The following is a 27752-nucleotide window of genomic DNA, read 5'->3' as shown; positions in this document are numbered from 1 at the left end:
ATAGGTTGCTGCCATCAACAAAGCAAAGCAAGCAATGGCTGCGAAGAATGGGAACAATCTACGCTAGCCATGTTGGATAGTTATCACACTCGAGACAGACAGAGATAACGTGATTGATACTCATGAGGTCAAGAATGGAGAAGAAGGAGCCATGGCGTTGGAAAAAAAAAAAGAAAAAAGAAAAGAAGGAACCAAGAAAAAAATAAAGGATCGAGGACTCTGAGTCTCAGGCTCTAATACCATGAAAGGTTTTGAATACTCTCAATGCTTTTCATTGAACAATCATATGATAATTATATACAAAGCTTTACTTGGTATCTACACAAAGAATTTCCTATTCTAGCTAAGAATCAAGTCCTTGAGAGACAAAGAATATATACAGCAAATCTAGGAAATAAATACAAATAAATAGGAGAAACTAAATCCTTTAGGGATTATAGCTCATTGAGTTCTTCCACCTCCGCCTATGTGGCAGAGGTTCGAAATTACTAGGCACCCAATGACTATTTGTATAAACCACCCTCCCCGAATCGGTTGTACTAAAAAAAATTAAAAATGAAAAACGCATGCAATTCCACTAGGAAGCCACTATAATCCAACTCTCCTGTATTTTCCTCATAGACCTCCAATGGCCTTCCTTCCAAGTCATGTTTGCCTTCTTGCTAAACCCTAAAATCATGGTCCAGAAAATAGGGAAGAGAGGCAAAACCAAGTACTCTGCTTCAAACCTTTCCCCAAGGCCATGGAAGCTACCCCTTATAAGAAAAAATTGGTTCAATTCAAATTCTTAACTCCACTGTTATTAAGTTATACTCTGGCAATGTACTATATTTTGGACTAATCAAACACTTGGCAGAGCCCTTTGAAAATAAAGATTTATATATCCTCGAGATTCCAAGTTATCCTTTGAAAATAAAGAAAATAGAAAATGTGGAACGATCTCACCTTTGTTAATTCAGGTTGTTAATTATTAAGTACCGCTGGAAAAGGATACCAATCAGAATTTTTTTTGTTTTTTGTTTTTTTATTTTTTGTCAAAACCAATCAGATTTAGAACGCGTGCAATCTGACCAAAGCATTGACATTTTGTTTTGTATACTATTTATTTCAAGTAAATTGATCGCTCCAAAGCTACCTCTGATAAAATATTTATTTCAAGCAATAATACTATATCTTAGGACAACTATCAAAGAACAACCAAATAGCTCCAAAGCAACCTCTGATAATATTATTACTTACAAGAAAGAGATATTAATCAGTTAAGAAGTAACCTTTGTTTAAGAAGAAGGTTGCTACATTATTTCTTATACAAAGATGTCAAATGCATGAAGGTTCACGAAAAGCCATTATAATCCAAAGTAACCTTTGTTTTCCACATGGAGATTCAGTGCCCTTCCTTCCATGTCCTGTTAGCCTTCTTGCTCTTTATGATCATGGTACTGAAAATAGGGAAGATCAGAGGCAAAACCAAGTGCTCAGCCTCAAATCTACCGCCAGGGCCATGGAAGCTACCCGTTATAGGAAACCTGCACCAGCTCGCTGGCTCTCTACCACATCAAAGACTAAGAGACTTGGCCAAGAAATACGGACCGCTTATGCACCTAAAGCTTGGAGAAGTTTCCACCGTAGTAGTTTCATCAGCAGAGTTTGCCAAAGAGGTGATGAAAACCCATGATCTTATCTTTGCATCCAGGCCCCATGTCCTTGCCCCAAGGATCTTGTCTTACGATTTTACAAGCATTGTCTTTGCACCATATGGTGAATACTGGAGAAAATTAAGAAAAATTTGCACTCTAGAGCTTTTAAGTGCAAAACGTGTTCGATCTTACCGACCTATTAGGGAAGAAGAGGTACGGAAGCTCATTAAATTGATTGCCTCAAGAGCAGGATCACCTATCAATCTTACACAGGAAATTTACTCATCGACATTTACCATCACTTCGCGAGCAGCCTTTGGTAAAAAGAACAGGGATCAAGAAAAATTCATATACATTGTGAAGGAAGTTGCAAAGGCAGCATCTGGCTTCGCTCTTGCAGATGTTTTTCCTTCTGTCAGTTTGCTTCATCTCTTAAGTGGAATGAGGCATAAAATTGAGAGGCTGCATAAAGAAGCTGACAGGATAATGGGAAACATCATCAAAGAACATCAAAGGGATATGGTCACTACAAAAAGCAGCGAGGGTGAAGCAGAGGAAGACCTGGTAGATGTTCTCCTTAAATTTCATGAGCATGGAAATGAGCGTGAGTTTTCCCTAACTACTGAGAACATCAAAGCAGTTATCTTTGTAAGTACACACACTTTCCCTTGACATCAAGCTTTAATAAGTCAAATCACTTTTTCAAATTTCAATTTTTTTTACTCCAAAAACTATATCAATGTTTCTTAATCTATGACATCAATCAACTATTATCTGCTTTGGTATCGAACCCTTTGGAGCCACACACCTTGGGATGGTTTAGTCTCTGGTACAACATGTAATGAACTGCATCCACACATAGTCAAATATTGTCTGGTTTGGACTTAACCCAACCTCACAAACTTAAATAGGCCTTAAACTTTTGGAAATATAGATATGACAATTCACTTTTAACTTCACCAGGCATTGTGAGACTGAATAGTTGTGTCACCTCACCATATCTTCCAATCATGTCGACCGCGTCAAGTAACCTTGGCCACCATGGTGAAGGGAACTTGGGTCTCTGATGCAGTTCAACTAGAATTTGCAGAGAATTGGGATTGGAATAACAAGATACAAGCTAAAAGAGAAGCTTTGACAGCTAACTCAATGGTTTTTTTTATTCAAACTTGGATTACAAGAGTTGTCCATACAACATACTTATAGGAGATCATCGCAAACAGAAGATTAAAACCATATTTAATGACTGACAGCAAGTTCTAGGTCCCAGCCCAACAAATGTAGAGTTCCCAAGTTATTGAATATACTCATCTTGAAACCTGATAGGTTTCTTAGCATCTGTCTTGGGCTTATTCCTTGCTATGCTAGAATCATTAAGTGATTGGGCATTGGAATTAGTTTCCCAAGTTGTCTCCACACATGGCCCTTCATCAGTCTCAGCATACTGGTAATATTTTCTGGTTCTTGATGACCACAAAAGTTATTTCCTTCAACATTCATCCTTAGAAGAGTAACCATAGCACAAACCGCATTGTAGACACACTACAAGTAGTGTAGTCACCAAAGATTCAAACAATGTTGGCAAGGACGAAAGAAAAAATATGGCTGGTCTTTCTCATCGACTTACCTCCACAGACACCAAAAAATTGAGCTATAATTTAGTTAAGCAAATTCAACTAATCCCTTACATCATTCCCCGCAGCCGTCCAAAGCTTCTACAACTAGTTCTTCAAGTACAAGGGACAACATTGTGCTCTTTTATTCGAAACCATATAACAACTTATCTACTTGGAAAAGCTGGTTAAAATTCTTCCTGCATTCTAATCATACATTATCTTAAACTGTTGATTGAAACTCCAATGGGAAGCATTTTCATGATGAGTGATTTACTGATGAGAGTGTTTCACATGTGTCTATTGTTCTCCATAATCATTACCTGATATTTAAGACACTCTTACGAGTCAACATTTATAACTTGTGAATGAGCTTACTTGGGTACATGAATAATGGTTTCTTCTTTTAAGATTATTTATAATATTTTTCTATGTACTTAGAATTGTTTGCAATTCATAGAGGAAACTAGTTTTTGATCATTTAATAAATTAATTACTTTCAGGATATTTTTGCTGCTGGGAGTGAGACATCATCTACAGCTGTAGATTGGGCAATAGCAGAAATGATAAAAAATCCAAGAGTAATGAACATGGCACAGAATGAGGTGAGGGAAGTGTTTAATAGGAAAGGACAGGTAGATGAAACATGCATTAGAGAGATGAAATATTTAAACTTAGTTATAAAGGAGACACTGAGGTTACACCCCCCGGGTCCCCTGTTAGTTCCAAGAGAATGCGGAGAGAAATGTGAGATTGATGGACATGAAATACCTGTGAAATCCAAGGTAATTGTGAATGCATGGGCAATTGGTAGAGATCCCAATTACTGGAATGAGCCTGAGAGCTTTAATCCCAATAGGTTCCTTGATAACTCGATTGACTACAAGGGAACAAACTTTGAATATATCCCATTTGGTGCTGGAAGGAGAATGTGCCCTGGCGTGTCATTTGGTCTGGCCAACGTTGAGCTCCCACTTGCATTGTTGTTATACCATTTTGATTGGAAACTCCCAATGGGATGAAGCATGAGGACCTGGACATGACTGAGGCCTTTGGCGCTGCAGTCAAAAGAAAAGACGATCTGCACTTGATTCCCATTCTTTATCATCCTCCGCCTACTGAAAAATCCCAAGTTTAAGAAGCTTAACTGTTTGTATTTATCTGAGAGTAATCGTCGTTGTTTGTTTATGTTTTCCCATGTTGTAAGAACTACAAGGCCTAGTGTCAGTATTTAATTAAGAACCATGCATATTAATGCATTTTCTATCATCATGAGCAAATTAGCAGAAACACAAACGCCAAAACTGCATAATTGTTGATGTGTAACCCTTAAGCTGAAAACCTTGGAGCCAAAGTCACAAAGTCTGTTTTAAATTCGTTTTATGCGTTTTAATTTCTGTTTGTAATGTGAGCCATTGGATCATAGTCCAAGTGGACTCTCTTTCTAGCCTAAGACTTGAGTGCCAGCTAGTGACAAATGTAAGCATCTCATAGGATGATAGAAGCAATGGCTAGGATTCTTTTTGATGTAAATCCGTTAGAGAAGCATCTCACTTCTCTCTCTCTCTACTAACGATATATTGGCTAGTGGAGTGAAATGAATAGTAATCTCTAGCTTTCTTTTCAGAGCAACGTTCTCTTCTTCATTTCTTCTCTGTGATTTCTTCCTTCCTCCCAAACATCCAAACTACTCAAAACTATGAATTCTAACATGGCCTCAGAGCCAAGTTCGATTGCTTGAGCTGGGCGTGAATCTGTGAACAGGGAGTCGAAATCGATTCGAGCTGGGTCTGAGCTCCTTCAACGATCGCAGCTGTGATTTCTTGAATCCAATGTCTAATATGGCAGGATCGGGCACTGTTGAGCTTCGCACACTAGTTTTCAATGGAGAAAAACTATGAGTTCTGGAGCATTAGGATGAAAACCATTCTGAAATCTCATGGATTGTGGGATCTGGTTGAACATGGTTTTGATGCTTCAGATCCAAAGAAGGAGAAGGAGATAGAAGAGACTAAGGTTGCTGAGAAGTCTACGATGGCTGAGCTTCTAATGAAGGATGCTCAGGCACTTGGGTTGATCTAAAGTGCTATCTCAGATCAGCTCTTCCCCAGAATTGTGAACGAGGAAACCTCAAAGGGTGCTTGGGATATTCTGAAGTTGGAATTCAGAGGAGATAAACAGGTACGAAATGTAAAATTGCAAGGATTACGTAGAGAATTTGAATACACTCGCATGAAAGATAGTGAATCCCTATCTGTATATCTTGCTAGATTGTTTGATATAATGAATCACATGAAGAGTTATGGTGAGGAACTATCTAGAGAGAAAGAGTTGTGCAAAAATTACTGTTTAGTTTGCCAAAATCATATGATTCTATCTGCTCTGTGATTGAACATTCTAAGGATCTTGAAACTCTTGAAGTTCAAGAGGTGGTTGCCTCTCTAAAGAGCTTTGAGCTCAGATTGGATCGACACACTGAGAACTCTACAGAAAGGGCTTTTACTAGTCTGAATATTGAGAGGAAAAATCCTAAGAGTGGAGTTTCTTCTGGAGATCAAAAATCTCAGAAGGATTAGAAATCCAACGATGGGAACAAAACGGCTTGTAAACACTGTGATAAATTGCATTTTGGCAAGTGTTGGTTTGAAGGGAAGCCTAAATGCAAAGGGTGTGGGAAATTTGGACATATGCTCAGAGAGTGTCATGGAAATAAAAATGTACAGAAATTGAACTATGCAAATCAGGTTGAAGAAACTGGAACCTTGTTCTATGCATGCAATGCTGTGACAAATGTGAAGGTAAATCACTCATGGTACATTGACAGTGGTTGTAGTAACCACTTGACAGGTGATGAGAGTTTGTTAGTCAATGTTCAAAGAAATTTGACTTCTAAAGTAAAGATGGGTACTGGAGAAATAGTTCCAGTTATAGGAAAAGGGACTCTTGTGATAGAAACCAAGTTGGGTAGGAAGCACATTCAAGAAGTGATGCTTGTAGCAGGTCTTGAAGAAAATCTGCGTAGTGTTGAACAAATGATGTAGCATGGGTACTATCTTGTGTTTGGAGGGATATGGTGAACATTTATGATGATCGGTCACTGGACAATCTGATTGTTCGAGTTCAAATGACAAATAATAGATGTTTTCCTCTTACAATGATGCCTGCAAGTGATTTAGCCTTAAAGGCTAGTGTTACACACTGCTTGCAAACATGGCACAAGAGATTAGGGCACTTAAATGAAAGGAGCATAAAAATGCTTGAGAATCAAGACATGGTTCATGGCTTACCTCACTTGGAGCAGACTTCAGTAGTGTGTGAAGGCTGCATGCTAGGAAAGCAACATAGAGATTCCTTTCCATTGGAGTCCATTTGGAGAGCTACATGTCCTTTGGAATTGGTTCACACAGATATCTGTGGACCAATGCAGACTGAATCCATTTCAAGAAACAGGTATTTTCTGCTATTTACAGATGATTGCACTACAATGTCATGGGTGTATTTCATCATAAACAAGTCAAGCACATGTGAATGTTTTAAAAAGTTCAAGACTATGACTGAGCTGCAAAGTGGATATAAGATAAAAGGTTTGAGAAGTGATAGGGGTGGAGAGTTTTTATCAAGCGAATTTAACAAGTATTGTGAAGAGTCTAGAATTCAAAGGCAGCTAACTGTAGCATACTCTCCTCAGCAAAATGGAATAGCCGAGAGAAAGAACAGAACAGTGGTGGAAATGGCAAAATCCATGCTGCATGAGAAGGGTATTCCCTATGAGTTTTGGGCAGAGGCTGTAAACACTGCAATTTATCTACTAAATAGATGTCCCTCTAAGTCTCTGAAGAAGGTAACACCATTTGAAACTTATACTAGCAGAAAACCAGGTATTGCACACTTGAAGATTTTTGGATCTCCTTGCCATGTGCACATCCGTTCAGCACTCAAACATAAACTTGAAGAAAACAGCCACAAGTGTATCTTTGTGGGTTACGGAATATGTGAAAAAGGGTGCATATTATTTGATCCAAAATCTAGAAAGATTATTCTGTCAAGAGATGTACATTTTGATGAAGATGCTTCATGGAAGTGGGAGAATACTGGTGCAGAAGAAATAAAAGTTTCTATGCCTACTGGAAGTCAAGACTGTGAACCAAGTCAAACCTTCGAACCATCAACTCAAATGGACGGAGGTACTACACTACAAGATGAGGAAATACTTGAAAGCTCGCAAGCTATTGACCACACACCAAAGAAATGGAAAAGTATCAACCAGATCATGGCTCAGTGTAATATGTGCATAATGGAACCTACGAATTTTGAAGAGGCTAATCTAGATGAGTCATGGAGAAAGGCAATGGAGGCTGAGTTGGAAATAATAGAGAAGAATAATACTTGGCAGCTTGTTGAGAGACCGTTTAATAAACCTGTCATTGGTGTCAAGTGGGTCTATAAGACCAAACTTAATCTAGATGGTACCGTGCAGAAAAATGAGGCTCGATTGGTGGCTAAAGGCTATTCACAAAAGCCTGGGATTGATTACAATGAAACCTTTGCTCCGGTGGCAAGGTTAGACATCATTAGAACCTTGATTGCTCTTGCTGCACAGAAGAAATGGAATTTGTATAAGCTAGATGTTAAGTCTGCGTTCCTCAATGGAGTATTAAAAGAAGAAGTGCATGTTGAACAGCCACAAGGTTTTGTGAAAGAAAATGAAGAAACAAAGGTGTACAAGCTGCACAAGGCACTGTATGTATTGAAATAGGCACCAAGGGCCTAGTATGATGAAATTGATGCATATTTCAACAGTCCTGGCTTCAAGAAGAGTTCAAGTGAAGCAACTTTGTATGTCAAAACAAGTGAGAGTTCAGGTATCATTATTGTCTCCTTATATGTAGATGATATTGTGTACACTGGTAATAGTCCACAAATGCTTGAAGAATGTAGAAAAGACATGATGAAGCACTATGAGATGACAGACTTGGGATTGTTACACCACTTTCTTGGCATGGGAATATTGCAAACCGAGAAGAGTATTTTTATACACCAAAAGAAGTATGCACAGAAGTAAGTTTGGATTAAAAGATTGCAAAGCAGTGGCTACTCCACTTGCAATAAATGACAAATTGAGCAAGATTGATGGAAGTGAAGCTGCAAATGAAGGAGAATACAGACAGATTGTGGGAAGCTTGCTCTAGTTGACAGCAACTAGACTTGATGTGATGTTTGCAGCAAGTCTCTTGGCAAGGTTCATGCATAATCCTACCAAGAAACACCTAGGGACAGCAAAGAGAGTGCTGAGATACATCCAAGGAACACTTGATTTTGGAATTTAATTTATAAAAGGGAAGACAACTACTCTAATTGGTTACTGTGATAGTGACTGGGCAGGAAGTGAAGATGATATGAGGAGCACTTCATGGTATGCATTTACTCTAGGATCTGGTGTGTTTTCATGGGCATCGATTAAGCAAAACACAGTGGCATTGTCCACTGCATAAGCAGAATATGTCAGTGCTACTGAAGCTACTTCCCAAGCAAAATGGCTGAGGTTTATACTTGAGGATTTTGGAGAAGAACAAGTTGAAGGAACTCAAATCACGTGTGAATAACACATCAGCCATAGCAATAGCAAAGAATCCAGTTCTCCACCAAAAAACCAGACATATCAGTCGAAAGTTTCACTTCATTAGAGAAGCTATTCAAGCAAAGGAGAATGAACTTATCTACTGCAAAACAGAAGATCAGATTGCAGATATATTAACCAAGGCTCTGTCTAAGGATTGATTTGTGTATCTAAGAGAACTACTTGGTGTGAAATCAGCTAAAGGGTTAGAAGGGAGTGTTGATGTGTAACCCTTAAGCTGAAAACCTTGGAGCCAAAGTCACAAAGTCTGTTTTAAATTCATTTTATGCGTTTTAATATCTGTTTGTAATGTGAGCCATTGGATCATAGTCCAAGTGGACTCTCTTTCTAGCCTAAGACTTGAGTGCTAGCTAGTGACAAATGTAAGCATCTCATAGGATGATAGAAGCAATGGCTAGGATTCTTTTTGATGTAAATCCGTTAGAGAAGCATCTCACTTCACTCTCTCTGCTAACGATATATTTGCTAGTGGAGTGAAATCAATAGTAATCTCCAGCTTTCTTTTCAGAGCAACGTTCTCTTCTTCATTTCTTCTCCGTGATTTCTTCCTTCCTCCCAAACATCCAAACTACTCAAAACTATGAATTCTAACAATAATGAGATGAGAGTTTCCCAGAACTCCATTTCGTAAAATTGCATGCCTAATCAGTGCTGGGTTTGGATAATTTAGGGTTCGTTTTGTTCTACTTTTCTGCTATTTTTGGCGTATTTGGACTTCTCTTTTTTCTCTCTTTTTTTTTTTTTTTTTTTTTTTGTGGGGTTGATATCCTGATCTTAACCAGAAAAAAAAAACACAGAACAATTTTATAGTCAATTACCAGAACAGAGGGCACGCGGTATAAGACTTCTGAACCAGAAAAATCACTCTGCAGCTTCACTCTAACCACATTGGGATCCTGGAGGAGGACAGTGGTACCAAACACCCCTCAATTTAGTCAAATGCCAGTGAGCGCTGCATATATGCCGGTTTAGATTGTGCCATTTTGTGGCAAATTCTAGGCCAAAAGGCATCAAAACTTGTTTGAGCAAGCGGGGGCCCAAAAATGACTTTCTCCCTAATGTCAATGGAGGCCACATATTTGCAACAAGGCCAAGGATAATAGTTAATATAACACGAAGTTGGTTCACCTCTCTAAGTTTATTTGTCAATACTATCAATTACTATTTTAACTTACGTCACTTTTGAACTTAGCGATTTAACTTGCATGAAGTGGGGCCCTACCAAACAAAAACCAACCATTTTCAGATAAGCTCTTAAACATTCTTAATTACAGGAAAGAGACATTAGCCAGTTGGAAAAATCTTAGCATCAGAGAGAAAAAGAAGGAAGATTGCTACATCATTTCTTATACATAGATGTAAAACGCATGCAGTTTCACTAAAAGCCACTATAATCCAAAGTAACCTTCACTTGCTCATCGAGATTCAATGCCCTTCCTTCCAAGCCCTCTTTGCCTTCGCTTTCTTTGTGATCATGGTACTGAAAATAGGGAAGATCATAGGCAAAACCAATTACTCTGCTTCAAATCTACCCCCAGGGCCATGGAAGCTACCCTTTATCGGAAACCTACACCAGCTAATCGGCTCTCGACCACATCATGGACTAAGAGACTTGGCCAAGAAATATGGACCCCTTATGCACCTCAAGCTTGGAGAAGTTTCCACTGTAGTAGCTTCATCAGCAGAGTTTGCCAAAGAGATGATGAAAACCCATGATCTTATCTTTGCATCAATGCCCCCTATTCTTGCTGCAAAGATCTTGTCTTACGGCTCTACAAACATTGGCTTTGCACCATATGGTGAATACTGGAGACAACTACGAAAAATTTGCACGCTATAGCTTTTAAGCACAAAACGTGTTCAATTTCTCCGACATATTAGAGAAGAAGAGGTAGTGAATCTCGTTCAATGGATTGCCTCAAGAGCAGGATCACCTATCAATCTTACTGAGGAAATTTACTCATCGACATATTGCTTCACTTCGAGAGTAGCCTTTGGTAAAAAAACCAAGGATCACGAAAAGTTCATATACGTTGTGAAGGAAGCTGTAAAGACATTGTCTGGCTTCGGCCTTGCAGATGTTTTTCCTTCTGTCAGTTTGCTTCAGCTCTTAAGTGGATTGAGGCCTAAACTTGAAAGGCTGCATAAAGAAGCTGACAGGATAATGGAAAACATCATCAAAGAACATCAAAGGGATATGGTAACTACAAAAAGTGTCGAGGGTGAAGCAGAGGAAGACCTGGTAGATGCTCTCCTTAAATTTCACGAGCATGGCAGTGGGCTTGAGTTTTCCCTAACTACTGACAACATCAAAGCTGTTATCTTCGTAAGTACCCACACTTTCTCTTGACATCATGTTTTAATAACACTTGGTAAACCTGAATTTAACCTCACAATCTGGAACCTGGCCCTTTCGAACAAGGCTCTACTCATTTTCTATCATTTGATTTTCTAGCTTAGCTTTACACACATACACCACTATTTATAATTTGTAAAATAAACTTATATATAATCATCAACAAAAGAACTACACTGAACTGCAACAAGAGACGGCTAGAGAAGGCCTTTCCTGCGATGAGATTCCGTTAGCACGTTTTATATACATAATATTTGTGGCAGTCTAACTTGAAATATTTAAGTCCCTGTAACAAATTCTCTTGTCTAACTCCATGAAACAATACTCACTTTGATCAGCCAAAACTTATATGCTAAATGCTGCGCACCGTGCATCTACAATCTACAATCAGATGTTTTCTGCTGTGGACCTAACCCAGCCCTGAATTGTTTAAAATAGTTCTAACTATTAAAGATACTAAGTCCACATGTATTCCACCAAGCAGCGTGGGCGTACTCAACACACAGATGTTTGTGCTCACCTCACCCTATCTAACAATCATCTCAACCATCTTGGCTATGCATCTTCGAAGGATCTTGTGTCTCACTATCCACTCCCTTTAGAGCCACATACCTTTGGCTGGTTTAGACTCTGGTACAACCTGTAATGTCCCCACATAGTCAAGTATCATTTGGTTTGGACTTAACTGAACCTCAGAAACTTAAAAGGCCTCAGACTATGGAAATACATATATCTCACCATGACAACATATCTTCGAATCACCTCGACCACCTCAAGTAATCCTGGCTACCATGGTGAATGGATCTTGGGTCTCAGCATATTGGTAATTATACCCCCAATCAGTTTATGCATTTTCTCAATAAGCACCTTTATTGCCTTCAACATTCATCCTTAGAAGAGTAACCATAGCAAAAACAGCATAGTAGACACGCCACAACTGGTGTAGTCTTTAATGATTCAAACAGTGTTGGCAAGGACACCGTCAAAATTATGGCTGGTCTTTTTCATCGATTTACCTCTACAAACACTGAAAAATTGGGTTATGACCTAGTTAAGCAAGTTCAGCTAATCCCTTACATAAGTCCCTTCAGCCATTCAACACTTCTACAACTAGTTCTTTTAGTCGAAACCATATATGACACACTATAGAGTTGAAAAGGCTGGTAACAAGTATTCCTGCATTCTAACTGTACATTAAAACTCCAATGTACAGCATTTGCATGATGTCTGTTATTCTCCATAATCTGTCCTTGATATCTAAGATACTCTTAACAGTCAACATTTATAACTTGTTTTTTTATCATTTAAGATTATTTATGTTGGGTTTAGGAATATAGTTCTTTTTCTCTTTACTTAGAATTCTTTGACAATTCATAGAGAAAAACTAGTTTTTGATCATTTAATAAATTAATCACTTTCAGGATATGTTTTCTGCTGGGAGTGAGACATCAGCTACAGCTGTAGATTGGGCAATAACAGAAATGATAAAAAATCCAAGAGTAATGAAAACGGCACAGAATGAAGTGAGGGAAGTGTTTAATAGAAAAGGACAGATAGATGAAACATGCATTAGAGAGATGAAATATTTGAACTTGGTTATTAGGGAGACGCTCAGGTTACACCCTCCTATTCCCCTGTTACTTCCAAGAGAATGCGGAGAGAAATGCGAGATTGATGGATACGAAATACCTGTGAAATCCAAGGTAATTGTGAATGCATGGGCAATTGGTAGAGATCCCAATTACTGGAATGAGCCTGAGCGCTTTAATCCCAATTGGTTCCTCGATAGCTCTATTGACTACAAGGGAACAAACTTTGAATATATCCCATTTGGTGCTGGAAGGAGAATATGCCCAGGCATATCATATGGTCTTGCCAACGTTTAACTTCCACTTGCATTCTTGTTATACCATTTTGATTGGAAACTCCCCAACGGGATGAAGCATGAAGACCTGGACATGCCTTCGGCATTGCTGTCCGTAGAAAACAAGATCTGCACTTGATTCCCATTTCGTATCATCCTCCGCCTACTGAAAAATCCTAACTATGAGATAACTGTTTGTATTTATTCCAGAGCAACCGTTGTTGGCTTATGTTATCCAATGTTGTAAGAACTACAATGCCTAGTCAGTGTATAAAAATCAAAGACTTGTGCAAATCCAATTGAATTAAGAACCATGCACATTAATGCGTTTTCTATCATCATGAGCATATCTGAAGAAACACATATACCATACTCATTCGGAGAATTAAATGAACAGACAGAGCTGAATATTTGCACAGATGGGTAATTCCCAAAACTCAATTTCGTAGTTTTGGGTTTGGATATTAAATGAACACACAGAGCCTAATCAGTGGTAGGTTTGGATATTTTAGGGTTCTTTTTGTTCTATTTTTCTGATTTTTTGGTATTTTGGTTGATATCCTGATGTTAACCAGAAGAAAAAAAAAAACAAAAAGAACAATATTATAGTCAATTACCAGAAGAGAGGAGGCACGCGGCGTAGCTGCTGATGCCGAACCAGGAAAATCACTCTGCAGCTTCACACTAACCACACGGGGATTTTGGAGGACAGTGGTCAGTGGGCTCTGCATATTTTCCGGTTTAGAATTTGTACCATTTTGTTTGAGCAAGCGGGTTTTGTTGTGCTACAAAGTTTAGGAATTTTGGTGAAAGTGGTGAGCATTTTTGTAACAGACAAAAAATTTTGGGAATTATTTTGTGAATGGACTTGCATTTCCAGGCTTACTAATTAAATTTTTGGAGTCCAAAGCAAGAAGAAAAAAAATGGAAATATTTTTTTCCTCGATCAAATGAGCTAAATGACTCGAGTTGCAAATCAATTAACCACTTAAGTTACTAACCCCCTACCACCCAATATTATTTCACTGCCATCCAAATGAAGGTTTTTATTGTTTTGGGTTGATTTGGTAACAATTCAAGCTAGCAAGAATATATCTTCAAAGTTGATCCATATATAAATAAAAAAATTTACATTAAAATGTATAACTTTGATCAATCAGAAAATTGGGATTTTGTAAGATATACAAACATGATTTGATGAGGTGATAGCTTTCACTACCTACCTACCATCCAGCATTGTGACTGTTACGTGGTTTACAGTGCAGGATTGGTCTTGCTTGCTAGAGGAAGAATCTGTTTCAAGCGGATTTTTATTCCTTTCTAGGCAAAAACCAGGGTTTTTAGGCTGAGGCATTGTTGCAGTTTCACTACTCAACATTAAAACCACAGACGACATTGTAGGCCTATCTTCCGCGCGCTCTTGGACGCATAAAAGTCCAACTTGCATGCATCTCAACACCTCGGAGGGCGAATACGAATCCCCAACGGAGGGATCGATTATTTCCAACCCCTTTCCTTCTGTCCATAGCTTCCAAGCCTGCAAAAGTTCCAAGTCATTTTTTCTGTTAGCAGTGAATCTAGTGATGCATAGGCATGAAATGAAATGAAATATAAAGTTTTTTTTTTCTAGATCGTGCCTTTTTTACTTACATGTCCTAGGAGGTTTAGCTCATTGTTTGAGTAATAAAATCCCCTGTTCTTTTTACCACTAATGATCTCCAACACTAGAACACCAAAACTAAAGACATCAGACTTGATCGAGAAGAGCCCGTCCATGGCATATTCAGGAGACATATATCCACTGCAGATCGCCAATAAAGTGAAATCAGCATATATGGTCAGAAAAATAGAAAGCTTATTGTATATGCAGGGTATTGGTACTTACTATGTTCCCACAACTCTTCTGGTATTGGCTTCTGTCTGATCCCTACCAAATATTCTAGCCCTTCCAAAGTCCGAAATCTTCGGGGTCAATTCTCCATCAAGCAAAATATTGCTTGCCTTGAGATCCCGATGAATAATTCTAAATCTAGAATCTTGGTGAAGATAAAGAAGTCCTCGAGCAATCCCACAAATAATCTCGAAACGCTTTTGCCAATCCAGCATAGACCTTTTTGCTTGACCTGCAACAGTTATCATCAACTTTTTTTAGTTCCATTCCATCTCAAGCTTGGCTATTAAACTAAGATGTAGTTGAGCAAGGCACTCACTGAACAAAACAGAATCCAGGCTTTTGTTCTCCATGTATTCATAAATCAGCATCTTTTCGTCCATATCAATGCAGCAACCAAGCAGTCGGACAAGATTTCGGTGCTGAAGTCTTGCGATTAACTTCACTTCGTTTTTGAATTCTTCCGTTCCCTGTCCAGAGTTCTTCGAAAGTCTCTTGATAGCAACTACTTCACCTTCTACCAACGTACCCTGCAATTGGATTAACCACATTACTAAATCTGTCCCAAGTTGCTTCTGCAATTTGTTTAATGTATGTATGATCGGGCGATTGATTTTAAACACATTGTTCTTACCTTGTAAACACAACCAAAACCACCCTGTCCCAGTTGATTTTCATCAGAAAAGTTATCCGTAGCCACTGCTACAGTGCTAAAATCAAGCAATGGCAACTCTAGCTCATCATTGCCCCTTTCACCTGAGTAGTTCTCCTTCTTACTTGTGATAACAACCCCATTTAGCAGAAAATCCTGGCTTCTTTCATTAGGACCTGTTCATAAGTAAGCAAAAAAGTTGTACCTCAATATCTAAGTTTTGAGCCCCATGGTTGAATACATGATACATTGTCGATGTTTAACAAGATATTTGATCGACATTGTCAAATAATCTTTCCGGTTGTTGAGTATATAGAAGTTACTTGGTAGTACCTTTTTGTTCTATTCTTCCTCGGTTCTTAATAGCCAATTTCCTCTTCCATACAAAACAGATTGCAAGTCCTGCTAGCAGAATGCCAACACCAACTACAATGCCTACAATCATGATTAATCGTTTCGTTTTCCCATCTCCATCTGAAATGAACATTACTGTACATAGTTAGTGATCATATTTGATGTTCTTACAAAATGTATAATTTCTTCACTTTAGTAAGCATCCTATTTGGATCTAAGGTGGAGATTGGAATGTTCTTAAGATAAGCATGTGGCATAACATAAGAAACGTGCACATAACACCACAATTTAAATGTAAAAGAAAACCTGCTACCAAAATATCCCAATGAGGGTCCACCCAAATGGATGTGACAAATCATACCTAACCACGGGCAATTTGGCCCACATATTTGCAGCATTAATAGGTGAACAACTAAGACCATAGGTATTCATAGGTGAGCAGCTAAGAACATTTATGAAATGGAAGAACTGAGAGACCTATTTTACAGTCACCGTTTCACCATTCGCACTTCAAATTGAATATTTCATTTATTTTATTTTATTTAAATTCCTAGCCTAAATTATACCACCTTGGACTTTTTAATCAAAAGGTCTAATTTACCTTGAATAAATTCTAGAGTGGAACCCACAGAATTATTGTCCCGCCTGAAAAATTCAGGCTATTTCGCCGCGGTATTACCCTAATTACTAATTTCGCAAAGCAAAGATTGAAAAGGACCGGTGGCCCAAGAAAACCTAACCAAGTCAAAAATGGCGGCCCACTAGCCCCGAATTTTGGACAAAGAGCTGCCTAAAACATTGATTAATATACCAGGTGCCATGTGACCGTCCAAAAAAGCAGTTTAAAAGGAAATAATGACAGCCGTTTGTCCAAGGGTCTTCTTTTAATTTTTCTTGTTCGGGTGGGGCCCCGTTGATTATGGCAACAAAAATTAAAAAGAAATATTTAGGTATATACATATTCTTAGCATTAATAATATAAATAAACTCTACATCATTTAATTTTTGTAAATAACTAAAAAAACTCAAAAATAACCGTTGACGCTCTTAAATTTAATTTTAATTATTAAATTACTTTGATACTCTATTGAGTGTTTTGGATTTTTTACGAGGTTTTGGAATTGAGCTTATTTTAATAAATTGATGGCAGTTTTGTAATTTATAAGAAGTTAAAAGTCTCTTTACTATGTTGTAAATAGACTTTTAATATGTTTTTAAAGTCCATTTCATATATATTTTTTTATAATTTAAATCCTATCTTAGATAAAATAATAAATTTCCCAACTAAAAAAGGATCAAATATAAATTATAATTGAGGAAAAAGAGTGAAGCTGTCTTCACAAAGAAGAACAAATGCATAACACGTGATGCAGACTTAGAGCATGAAAATTGACATATACAGACACCTCACTCACACCTGTGACACGCATTTCCTTTCTTTCTTGTTTGGTGGGGTTTGGTCGTTTAATAATATGATATCCTAGCACACTGGAAATAAGCTTTAATTACCCCCAAAAATGGTACACAACTACAAAACGATGCATGCATGATAAGAGACTTGTAACTTAAATGATATTTAAAAATAATTATCTTATAATTTTGTGTACAAATTTCGCTCTCACAATATCGCTTACATAAAACAAAACGATACACGCATGAGGCTTTGTGTTCTTAGAGGTAGAGGTGGGTGCAATTGGTATTGGTTTAAAAATAGTCTTTTTCTGAAACTGAAAATATGGATTTGATCTAATTAATTACGTCAGTGACACGGACTAAAAAGCATAATTTCCTAACAATGATACCACTATGAAAAATAAAGAAAAAGGGAAAGGTGTTGTAAATTATTGAGTGTATTATTGGGTGTGGAGCCCACATTCTAATTATTGTAATATATGAAGACAGAAACGTATGAGAAATAATACAGAGAAGCGAGAGCAAAAGACTCTCTCCAATTTCCCAGATCAGTTTTCTCTCTATCTCAATTCTCTCCATTTTCTCTCTTGTTTTATAACACGTTATCAGCACGAATTATCTCTAAAATACCAGCTGGGAAATTCGATCAAAACACTCTGCTTCATCGCTTTTCTTTCTTGGGTTTGATTGAGACTCAAACAACAGATTCAATGATGCCCAAATTCTCATTTTCATTTCTATTTCCAGAAAACCCAATAGATGTAGAGGCACCGCCAGCAGCAGCTGAGGCACCCTTGGTACCAACTGGAGTTTCAAAAACGGACAGAGGCGATCCAGCTGATTATCATCACCAGGGGCAGCATCCTCCCTTCCCACCGCCCATTCGCAGGAAGAGGAGCTGTTTATGCAGGTAGCTTTCCAATCAGACAAGAAACCATGGGGATCAGATTGAACAGAGGATTCTTTGAAAGCCAACAGCAGCCTCACCTCATCATCCCAACCCCTGTGGCCGCCAGATCCAGAAGACCTTTGCCTCCCTCAAAAGCTTCTAAGTCTCTGCCTTGCAGGCTCTCCTTTGTTGCTGCTGTGTATCAAAACCTGCTTGCAGTGCCTGTGAGATCCAAGGTGGAATTTGCGGACTCTTAAGCAACACCAGCCAAGAACTTATCTGCAACTACAATTCAACAGCAGATGATGGCTCCATTGGCCACTGATGGACTTACCACTGCTGGAGCAGCAGCTGTCTGTGCCGATGCCGAAGTTTCTCAACCTCCACATGGTTCTCGACCTCTGCGATGCGCCTGATCTCTACCGCCGAGTCACTCTCGGAGTCTTCTCCGAACCCCAGGCCGCCTCGATCATGGCTGAGCTCTGGTTTGGTCAGGTTGAAGCCCGGGTAGCCGCAGACGGAGACCGGGCAGTCGTCTCGGGCATAGATGTGGGGGTCCGGCTACTCTACCTTCGGATGGCTCAATGGAGGTCCTGGTTGCTCTTCTCTTGGAGGAGGAGGAGATCATCCGACTCAGAGCGGCTGGAGAGCTGCGTTGGAGTCTACAGAGCCGCTGCTGGCTGGGGTGGAGGTTGACGACGCCGCAGATCATGATGATCATGATGCCCATGATCATCAAGAGGTCGCTGATGCGGTTTTTCTCAAAAAAAAAAAAAAAAAAAAAAAAAAAAAAAAGGTGCTTTTCAAACGAGGAGCCAAGTTGATATCCTTGATGATGGATATCAATGGAGGAAGTATAGTCAAAAAGCAGTGAAGAAACATTTTTCTAAAATGGAGGTAAGCCACTAAAAGTTGTTAACAGGTCGGTGTTGATTTGATGCAAGGCACTGGAGATCGAGCCTTGTAGGATACAGCAAGTTGATCAGCCTAGTGGAAAGCATGTGAACACCCACCGAAATAAAGGGATAAGTACCCTATCTCCTTTAATTAATTACATTATTAAAATACTCTTGACCAGTTTAGATTGCTCAAATCACCAGTATTTGTAAACCATGCATTGCGGGAGTATTTTGTCAAGTTAAATAATCTGATTTCATAAAGGAAATAAATGTTTTTAAAATATTGATTGACACTTCCTAGTGGAACTGTGGTTTGAAAGATACAGTTATAATTTACCGCATGATCAATAATGCTAGGATGTTGTTATGTATAAAAAAAAAAAAAAAAAAAAAAAAAAAAACACAAACCATAATATTCATGATGAATTTGCCCGCTTGTTTTTGTTAGATGCAATATGATATAGCAAGAATACTTATTATTTCTTTTTGCTTTTGGGCTTTTGTTTTCATCATAATATATAGGCATATGCCTGAAATTTCTCTTTTGGTATTGATATGATATTTTGATTGGATTGCACTTTCTGGTTCATTTATTTCTAATCCTATAGGGAATAATCTATGGTGGGGTCTGTTAGCCCTGATCGGATTGGACTTGAGGGTCCTTGATCCTTGACATGTAAATAAGGACCTGGGGTTCCTTGATGATGTAACAGTACCGTATTGGTTCATAATGCCGTACACATGGATGATAACTGTACTGGCAAATGTACTGTACACATGAATAGTGCCGTATACATGAATAGTGACGTATGCATAAATATGAACCATTTTGGTTAAACCGTCACTATATACAAAAGGGAACCTGCAGTTCCTTAAACTCATGGATGAGCAATTAAATGAGATGCCAGAAGTTCCTCAAAATATGGACAATTATGTAAGGGCTTGAAGTCCCGAAATATGTACAGAATATTGTAAAAATGTCCATACCATGAGAATATGTGGCTTTGGCCTGAAGTTCAAAAATTTAACAGTGTTGAGAACCTGAAGTTCCAACAATTAAATGGACAACCCTTGAGGTATTATTGCAAATTGTGGTACGCCACATATTTATTTGGTATAAGAAGATGATGAATTTAAAGTTCGATTTTGTTATAATCGACACCTCAAGGAAGAAATATATTTTGTGAATTCCGGTTGTTAAGAATACACCGCGAAATGGATAATATTAACCTCAAATAATAAATTGAGGCTCCCCACATATTTAGTTATATCTGGGCCGGAAGCCCATGGATCCAAATATACGAGAGATCCTAAACTTGAAGTTGTAGGTATATAGTAGTTAATGCTCTTCACTACTATATTGCGATATTATCATGGCTTTTACTTAATTCACATTTCATGTCCATTTGAAAAGGGCAAATAAATTCTGAGTTTGTGCCCAGGCCAAAAGTTCCTGGCTACTATGCAATTTGGGAGAGACAATGTGGTTATTTGAACCTATAAGGCACAAGGTTCCAAACCGTCATTTTGAAAAGACGTAAAAACCACATGTGCAAGTTTAAGAATGTGCGCAATTATTATAACTGAAAAGGGGCATACAACAGATAGATTTTTTCCTGCAATGAAGGTGCAGGCCCTGTAAAATCTATAAAATTACACTATGTTCTGGAAGCCTCTGAAGGAAGATGACGGCGCCTCTTAAGCTTAGCCATGAGCTTCTCGTGGTCTCCCAAAATTCTTTCATTGGAGACCTGCAGCATGTCTAGCCTTCTCAGTGTATCAACTGAGTACGAACTCACCAGTTTCAACAAGGCATTATTCTCTCCTTTCAGTTTCTCAACCTCCTGTTGAGACTCATGAAGCATTCTTTGAAGAGACGAATTTTCAGTTGTCAGCTTCTCAACCTCGTTTGCTCTAGTACGCAAACGATCAGCCATGTTAGAAACAGAAGCAGCACTCTGAATGCTAAAAGCCATTGAGTCATCAATAGCCTCTTCCTCAGACCTCCCTGTTAACAGCATTTCATCCATTGGAGTGATGAAATTCCTAGCTACTATGACAGCAGTAGCATCATTCATCATCACAGAATCATTAACTGTGAGATGACGATTTTGGGATACAAAGGATGGACGCCAAACTTTGGCGTCACTGGTTGCTGTTGGGGCATCATTTAAATTAAAATAATTTGGGCAGGAAGAAGAGGAAGCCATTTTTGAGAAGGTTTCGAAGAAAGTCCTAGGAACTGGAGAGAAAATTGAGGGAGAGAGAAAGTCCTAGGAAAACTAAAGTTTCAGAAAATGAAAAAAAAATTTGAGTTGAAACGCAGTTGCTCCAATCAAGTTTTGCAACGGCCATATCTATAGGAGGAAATATGGCTACTGTTTTTCAGGACTCCAATATCTTCTCGAATCCCCATATTATCTTTTTCTTTCCTAGAGTCCAAAACTTCACGTGGCCTCTAATAATGCCTGTCGGCACTTTCGGCGTTTTCAAGCATTATTTTCAAAGCCGATCTTGCTTTACGGATTTCACGAAGCTATTTTTTCAATAGCATCCCGAGAATCTCGCACTTTTTCAACAGCATCCCGAGAATCTCGCAATTTTACTATGGTTAATTTGAAATTCACCGGTTCTACCTATTCATTGTATTTGTGTATAAATGTTTTACTAACGAAATTTTCTTTGCAGAAGACATCCAGTTATCTCCATATCTAGTAAATGCGATATCTACTTGTTTTTCTTATCAGTGAGCACTTAATGTGCCCGAGAAGCAAGACTATCTCTGATCATCCATTCAGGAAGCAAGACTATCCCTGATCATGTTTCTGCAAGATCAGGGAATTGTGAATGCGGCCTTATGCTCTAATCTCCTGAGGTCCTTCTAGACTAGGAGAATTGAGAGCTTGTTTTTTTGCTCCCACCAGCTTCCTTCCCTGATTGCTTACCTTCTCTTGCAATCAATATCACATTATTTTTGCATTTTTTCTCTTTCTGTAACTCTCTGAGGATTATTTGTTTTTGACAGAGAAAAGAGTTGTGATTTTGCTCTTGCAGGATATAACAAGATCATCAAGCGATACTTTATATTTACTGGGCCAATACGAGCTTGAATGATGCTTGAGAAAAGTTTCTCCCACCTAAGGATGTAAGCAATACTTATGTTATTTTATGCTTATATACCTATTTGATATTTTATCTTGAAAGGTAACCAAATGGGGAGATAAGTCCGTTCCAAAAGAATGGCTTGTATGTATCCATGCATTATTAATGAAAATTTTACAGATTGTAAATTGGATACATTGATAATACACTGCACAGATTAAAGTCCCATAAGAACAGAATATGGGTATAGCAGTGATCAATATGATGCACGCCTGTTGCGTAGCAAATGATGTGGATTGAAGTCCCGAAAGGACAATCCTTTGACATGTCAATATTGATATTATGCACGCCGAATGCGTAGCAAATTATATGGGTTAAAGTCCCATCATATGGGTTAAAGTCCCATCATATGGGTTAAAGCTCCATAAATTAATTGACATGTATGTATTAATCTGTGGCATGCCTGCAGCATGACAGATATATGGGTTCTAAATGTTCCAACTCCCTAAATGGAGATTATCCACGCCCTACTACTAAATAACGCTCCAATGGAGGTTATAATCCACATTCTCACATAATAAAAGCCCCATGAAGTGGCTTGGGTACCCAAAAGCAAAGGAATGCTTATAATTGATGCATGCGCATGCACATGAGAATGGTGGAATCATGAATTGATGAATGACAATTTTTGGTTTTGGAGTAGCTACTCAAATCATCAATGGGCTGTGTTGATTGGAACCACGTTCAATTATTAAATGTCGACAATATCATTGGCCAAAATGGAAAGAGGTAATTCCATTATAGATGCGAATGAACGTGAAAAAAAAAAAAAACACAAACCCACAATACGAACCCCAAAAGATGTTAATATTGAAATTTATACTTGGGTGTTCGGAATAAAAGGGAATATACCTACTTTGTATGACACAATGTTTCTGGCAGAAACAAGGAATGTTGGGTTTTTTCCATATTTACAGATTCAATTGTGCCTCCCCCCTTACTGCACAATTACGGAGACCAACATGTTATCTTTAAGGGTTATTAAATGCACAGAGCATATCACCTGAAGTGATTCCCTAAAGATGTATAAATAGCTGGGTTAAAGCTATATCATGTGTCATAAAATTTAATCCCTTTTAAACAAAATCCGTTGAGAGGATTGACGTTGCATAAAGCAAGTCCCTACAGGACATGTGCTTAAAGCACAAAATTTGTACTCAATATTAATATGCATAAATTACCTCAGTGAGTACATTGATTATAATGTGTTTGCAACACATTAAAACTTCTGCAGAAGTCACGAAATATTTGTCTCGATCGAGCATTATGCCAACGAGATTCTTGCTTATACTAAGAAAGTATTGAAGCATTTTTATGAGTCTTATCCGTTGGTCCTTATATGTTTTTCCGGAAGTATACTAGACCAGATAGAGCTCAGCTCCACACTGTACTCTTTTTCCTTCATCCAGGTTTTTATCCCACTGGGTTTTTCCTGGTAAGGTTTTAACGAGGCAGTGTCGCTCAAGATTGACTCACAGAAGCAGTGTCAACTATGATATTCAGAAAGATGATCAACAGTATGACTTCAAGATATTTTGCCAAGCATCAGGGGGAGCGTGCTGTCAATACAGACCTTTACACACTGTACTCTTTTTCCTTCGTCCAGGTTTTTATCCCACTGGGTTTTTCCTGGCAAGGTTTTAATGAGGCAGTATCGCACACATGTCCATATACACAGAATTTTATGTTACGCATGGTTATGTACTCTTTTTCCCTTCGACCAGTTTTTGTCCCACTGGGTTTTTACTGGCAAGGTTTTTAACGAGACATATTCCATATCATTTGTGGTCTCCAAGGGGGAGTGTTGTAAATTATTGAGTGTATTATTGGGTGTGGAGCCCACATTCTAATTATTGTAATATATGAAGACAGAAACGTATGAGAAATAATACAGAGAAGCGAGAGCAAAAGACTCTCTCCAATTTCCCAGATCAGTTTTCTCTCTATCTCAATTCTCTCCATTTTCTCTCTTGTTTTATAACAAAAGGTACCTAGTTCAGAAGCGGCCAATCTCACATAGAAATGTTGTCCACCTTCTGCATATTGCCTCATGTCCAAAAGGTCCCCAGTCCACATGACACAGCCTGAGCCTTCTCCTACTGATATCCGTGCGTCGGAATACGCCGTGCAACTACAATTCTCCAAACACTTTTTCTTACACGCCTCCAGGCTCATGTTCATGTCCACAAAAGCGCCGCCGCTCTCCGCCAGCTTCATGTTCCCCAGAGCCAAAAACTTGTCCTTCGAACACTCCAAACGCGTTTTCCTCACGCACCCATCAGACCCATCCCTCAAATCCCACGTCTGCAAGTTCTTGGGCTCAAAACCCTTCAAGCACTTGCAAACCGGAGAAGCATTTGAGTCACAAATGCCGTACGGACCACACTCGCTGTAATCGTCGCATTGGTCTTTTGGGGCGTACCAAAATTTGTTCCAAATGTTTCTGCTTTCGATCCACGTCAGGCGTTGAAGCTCCCCATTTGGGTTCACAATCAATCGGGAATAAAACGACTCTGAATTGCTACGTACCGAAAAAGAGTAGTAGACCTCTTCTGAATTGGCCACGAAATTGAATTGGATACCGTCTGAAGGTGTCATCTCCGGCACACCGCTGAACCTCTCCCCGTTCCAGGGGCCGCTGCGGTACGTTATATTCTGATTCTTTCTCAGGAAAATCTCCGGGAAACCGCGGTAGTCGAGCTTGAAAGAAATGTCACCTGTTGATGGGTCTTCTGTGCTTTTCCATGAGGTTATGTACCTGTCCAAGTTTGAGCTTAAGTTCCACCCCAACTTCATATCTGGCAGAAGAGTGTCTGTTGGGTAATCAAAGCTCTGCCAGAGGAACTGGTCTTTCGGGCCGTTTCGGTTTAAATTCCCATCTCTGAGGACCAGATTGCCGGAATCTAAAAGCTGAACAATTGGGTTCCTGGCTTGGGTTTCATTGGAGGACCATGTTCCATTTTCACCATCAAGAAGGACAAGGTTGCCATGGTCACCAATTTTGAGTGTTGCTGAGGATGAATTTGAAATTGGTTTGTCTCTGTTTGCTACCCAAACAACTGTTTTTTCTTGGATATTTTTGTACCAGATTCCCAAGTACCAACCTGAAGTTGCGCCGGGCTTGAACAAGCCCAACTCAAAGACACCGCCGGAGGAGACAAGGGTTTGGTTGTTTTGGAGGGATTGGGCGGAAGACAAAGTGTCTTTGGAGGTGGCAAGTGGGAAGAAAGTGAGTAAAGTGAGGCAGAGAATGGAGGAGCAGAATTGGTGCTTTGTTGAAGCTCTCATTGTTTCACAAAATGAGGCGGTTTCTGTTGGTGAAGAAAGCATATGAGGATGGGATTTGGTCATTGGGTTTATGTTTTTTATTGTGGAAGACATTTGGTGTTCATTGATAGGTGAAGAGAAAGAGAGATGTTGACTTTGGCTTTTATGTATGTTTCTTGGTCTCTCTTGTTTCTTTGTGGTTTGAAAACAACCAGCTTAAGAGGATATTTCTATTGAGTTACTTGTAGTTTCCCAATTTACCTGGATTGAGTTAATTTTTTCTTATTTTTACCACTCCACTTTTCAGACTCAATCATGATACAAAACAACCAAACCCTTGCAAGAACATCCTTCCGGAGCTATATTCTTACTGTTGTATCCTGAGTTTGTGTCCTGTTCTTCAAATGAATTTCTACTATTTCGTCAAAACAAAAACAACCAAACCCTAACATATTATTGGGGTGGAAATGCTCTAAGTAGCCTTGTTGGGTTTGTCTTTATTATTTTCGTCCGACTTTCGATTTGGTTGATGAATAGTGTGTCTGGAAATTTGGAGCTACGTTCAGATGCAAGTCTCATCATTTTTTTGGGTCAACCAAGTATTAGATTCCAAGCCAAAAGGCAAAACGTGCTACGATGAGGATGAGCCAAAACGTCACAGTTTCCATTGGTCAAATTTTGAATGTTTGGTCAGATTTGTTTTACTAATATAATATAGCATTCGATAGTTGTGTTTCAGATTTATTGATTTTTTTTATATGAACGATATTCTTTGGATATTGAGAAATACATTCGTTCCAGTTAAGTTGGTTAAATTTATATCCGCAAATTTATTGAGTTATTTGCAGAATATTTAGAGCTACAAAAAGTGTATTCATGTAATTTTAAAAAATTTCAAGTGTTATGTAAAAATTAAAAAGAAAAAATTTCGTAGAAAACGTGAATGTAAATAATCTCATTGATACTGTACAGATTAAAAGGTAGAGGATTTTTCGTACAGGGATACCCCTGTCGTGGTGCACATGTTATTTATATTATGTCTTCTTCCTTTTTGTGGTCAAATTATATTATGTCATTCAACATCAAATGAATTGTATTTTTGTCATTTTTCATATGGAATATGTTTTAGTTTAGGTACTTATCAGAAGACTTTCTTATTTCAATTCAGAAATCATATTTTTGTTTTGTTTTTCATAATCAAAATTAAAGATTTTGGTCATGATCAATGATTTTGAATCTTTCTTTATTCTGTTTTTTACCATCAAAGTCATTGATTTTTATAAAATTTTAGAACCATCCGAATTATGTTTTATTTCAGTACTAGTCATTGACCAACCAATCAAGTACATTGCCTTAACTAACTGATATAACCCAATCTGCAATAAACAATCTCATGTAAGTTCAAAACTCGTGTTTTTCTTAATTAGGGGAATCCTAGCTGCTATCATAAATTTGTACTTTCTTCTCCTACTTTCTCCATCTTTCTTTTATTCTTCTATAATATCGTATGATTATCGAAATCATTCATTTTAAAGGTGATCCTAAAGAATTCAAAAGAAATAAAACAAGTACTGCTTTGTTGGAAAATGTCTCAAACTTTGCATTTAATTTATATTTTCTATATAAGCAAATAGAAAAGAAACATTATATTGGCTACCAAATATAACGTTTGGGTTTCTAGAATTTGACTCATGGGGAAAAGTTCAGCAACTGTTAAATAGGTTATGTCTCAAAATAATTAAATTAGTAGGGCATATTGCAGCATGCAATTTTCAGATAAGATTTGAGAAAAATAATGAAGAAACTGGTGAGCCAGCATTTTGATCTTCTACAAATTGAACTTTGACGTGCAATTCTTTTCTGAACTATTTTTGTTCTTGTTGTCAGGCGAACACCATTTGCTGCTTATTTGCTTTCTCTTTCTTTAAAAGCTTCATTAAAGTTAATCTATGTGTGTTATAAAGTTTGATGATAAAGGTTCTGTGAAATTCATTTTGCTGTACTCAGTTCGTAGTACCAGTTGAGATGGCTGCAACTGAACTGAAAACTAATGCGTTATTTTCCGAAAATGCTATAATAAAGAGTTTCGAATGGGGAGCTTATTTGAGAGGTTCAAT

The 27752-nt window shown here is 38.2% G+C and overlaps 1 protein-coding gene, 1 long non-coding RNA gene and 2 pseudogenes across 3 annotated transcripts; 2 read left to right on the top strand and 2 right to left on the bottom strand.

The window, feature by feature from the left end:
- On the top strand, window positions 1228-4522 carry LOC18779218 (annotated as a pseudogene).
- On the top strand, window positions 10121-13679 carry LOC18780294 (annotated as a pseudogene).
- Window positions 10950-13017, bottom strand: LOC109948399. Of its 2 annotated transcripts, none has more exons than XR_002271016.1 (3): window positions 12934-13017; window positions 11128-12271; window positions 10950-11041 (listed from the first exon to the last, which is right to left on the bottom strand). It is a non-coding gene; the product is annotated as an uncharacterized LOC109948399 (long non-coding RNA). The 2 variants fall into 2 exon arrangements; XR_002271017.1 differs by lacking the exon at window positions 12934-13017 and having other exon boundaries at window positions 11128-11884; window positions 11983-12667.
- LOC18778153 (receptor-like serine/threonine-protein kinase SD1-8) lies at window positions 14190-26719 on the bottom strand. The gene is made up of 7 exons (XM_007213484.2): window positions 24360-26719; window positions 15985-16125; window positions 15634-15827; window positions 15319-15529; window positions 14994-15231; window positions 14759-14909; window positions 14190-14645 (listed from the first exon to the last, which is right to left on the bottom strand). Exons 1-7 carry the CDS (start codon window positions 25747-25749, stop codon window positions 14328-14330), a joined length of 2643 nt encoding a protein of 880 aa, XP_007213546.2. The 5' UTR covers window positions 25750-26719; the 3' UTR covers window positions 14190-14327.

The sequence above is a fragment of the Prunus persica genome, chromosome G4, assembly GCF_000346465.2.
Source record: "Prunus persica cultivar Lovell chromosome G4, Prunus_persica_NCBIv2, whole genome shotgun sequence".
Classification (NCBI taxonomy): Eukaryota; Viridiplantae; Streptophyta; class Magnoliopsida; order Rosales; family Rosaceae; genus Prunus; species Prunus persica.
This window is presented reverse-complemented; position numbering and strand designations above follow the sequence as displayed.

What these genes read in the sequence shown, in the direction of transcription:
- LOC18778153 (XM_007213484.2), bottom strand. Translation starts at nt 25,749, where the DNA reads ATGTCTTCCACAATAAAAAACATAAACCCAATGACCAAATCCCATCCT. An exon ending in CCTGGATTCTGTTTTGTTCA is followed by an intron (nt 15,232 to 15,318) that starts GTGAGTGCCTTG and finishes TAACTGTTGCAG; the next exon opens with GTCAAGCAAAAAGGTCTATG. An exon ending in AGAAGAGTTGTGGGAACATA is followed by an intron (nt 14,910 to 14,993) that starts GTAAGTACCAAT and finishes GGCGATCTGCAG; the next exon opens with TGGATATATGTCTCCTGAAT.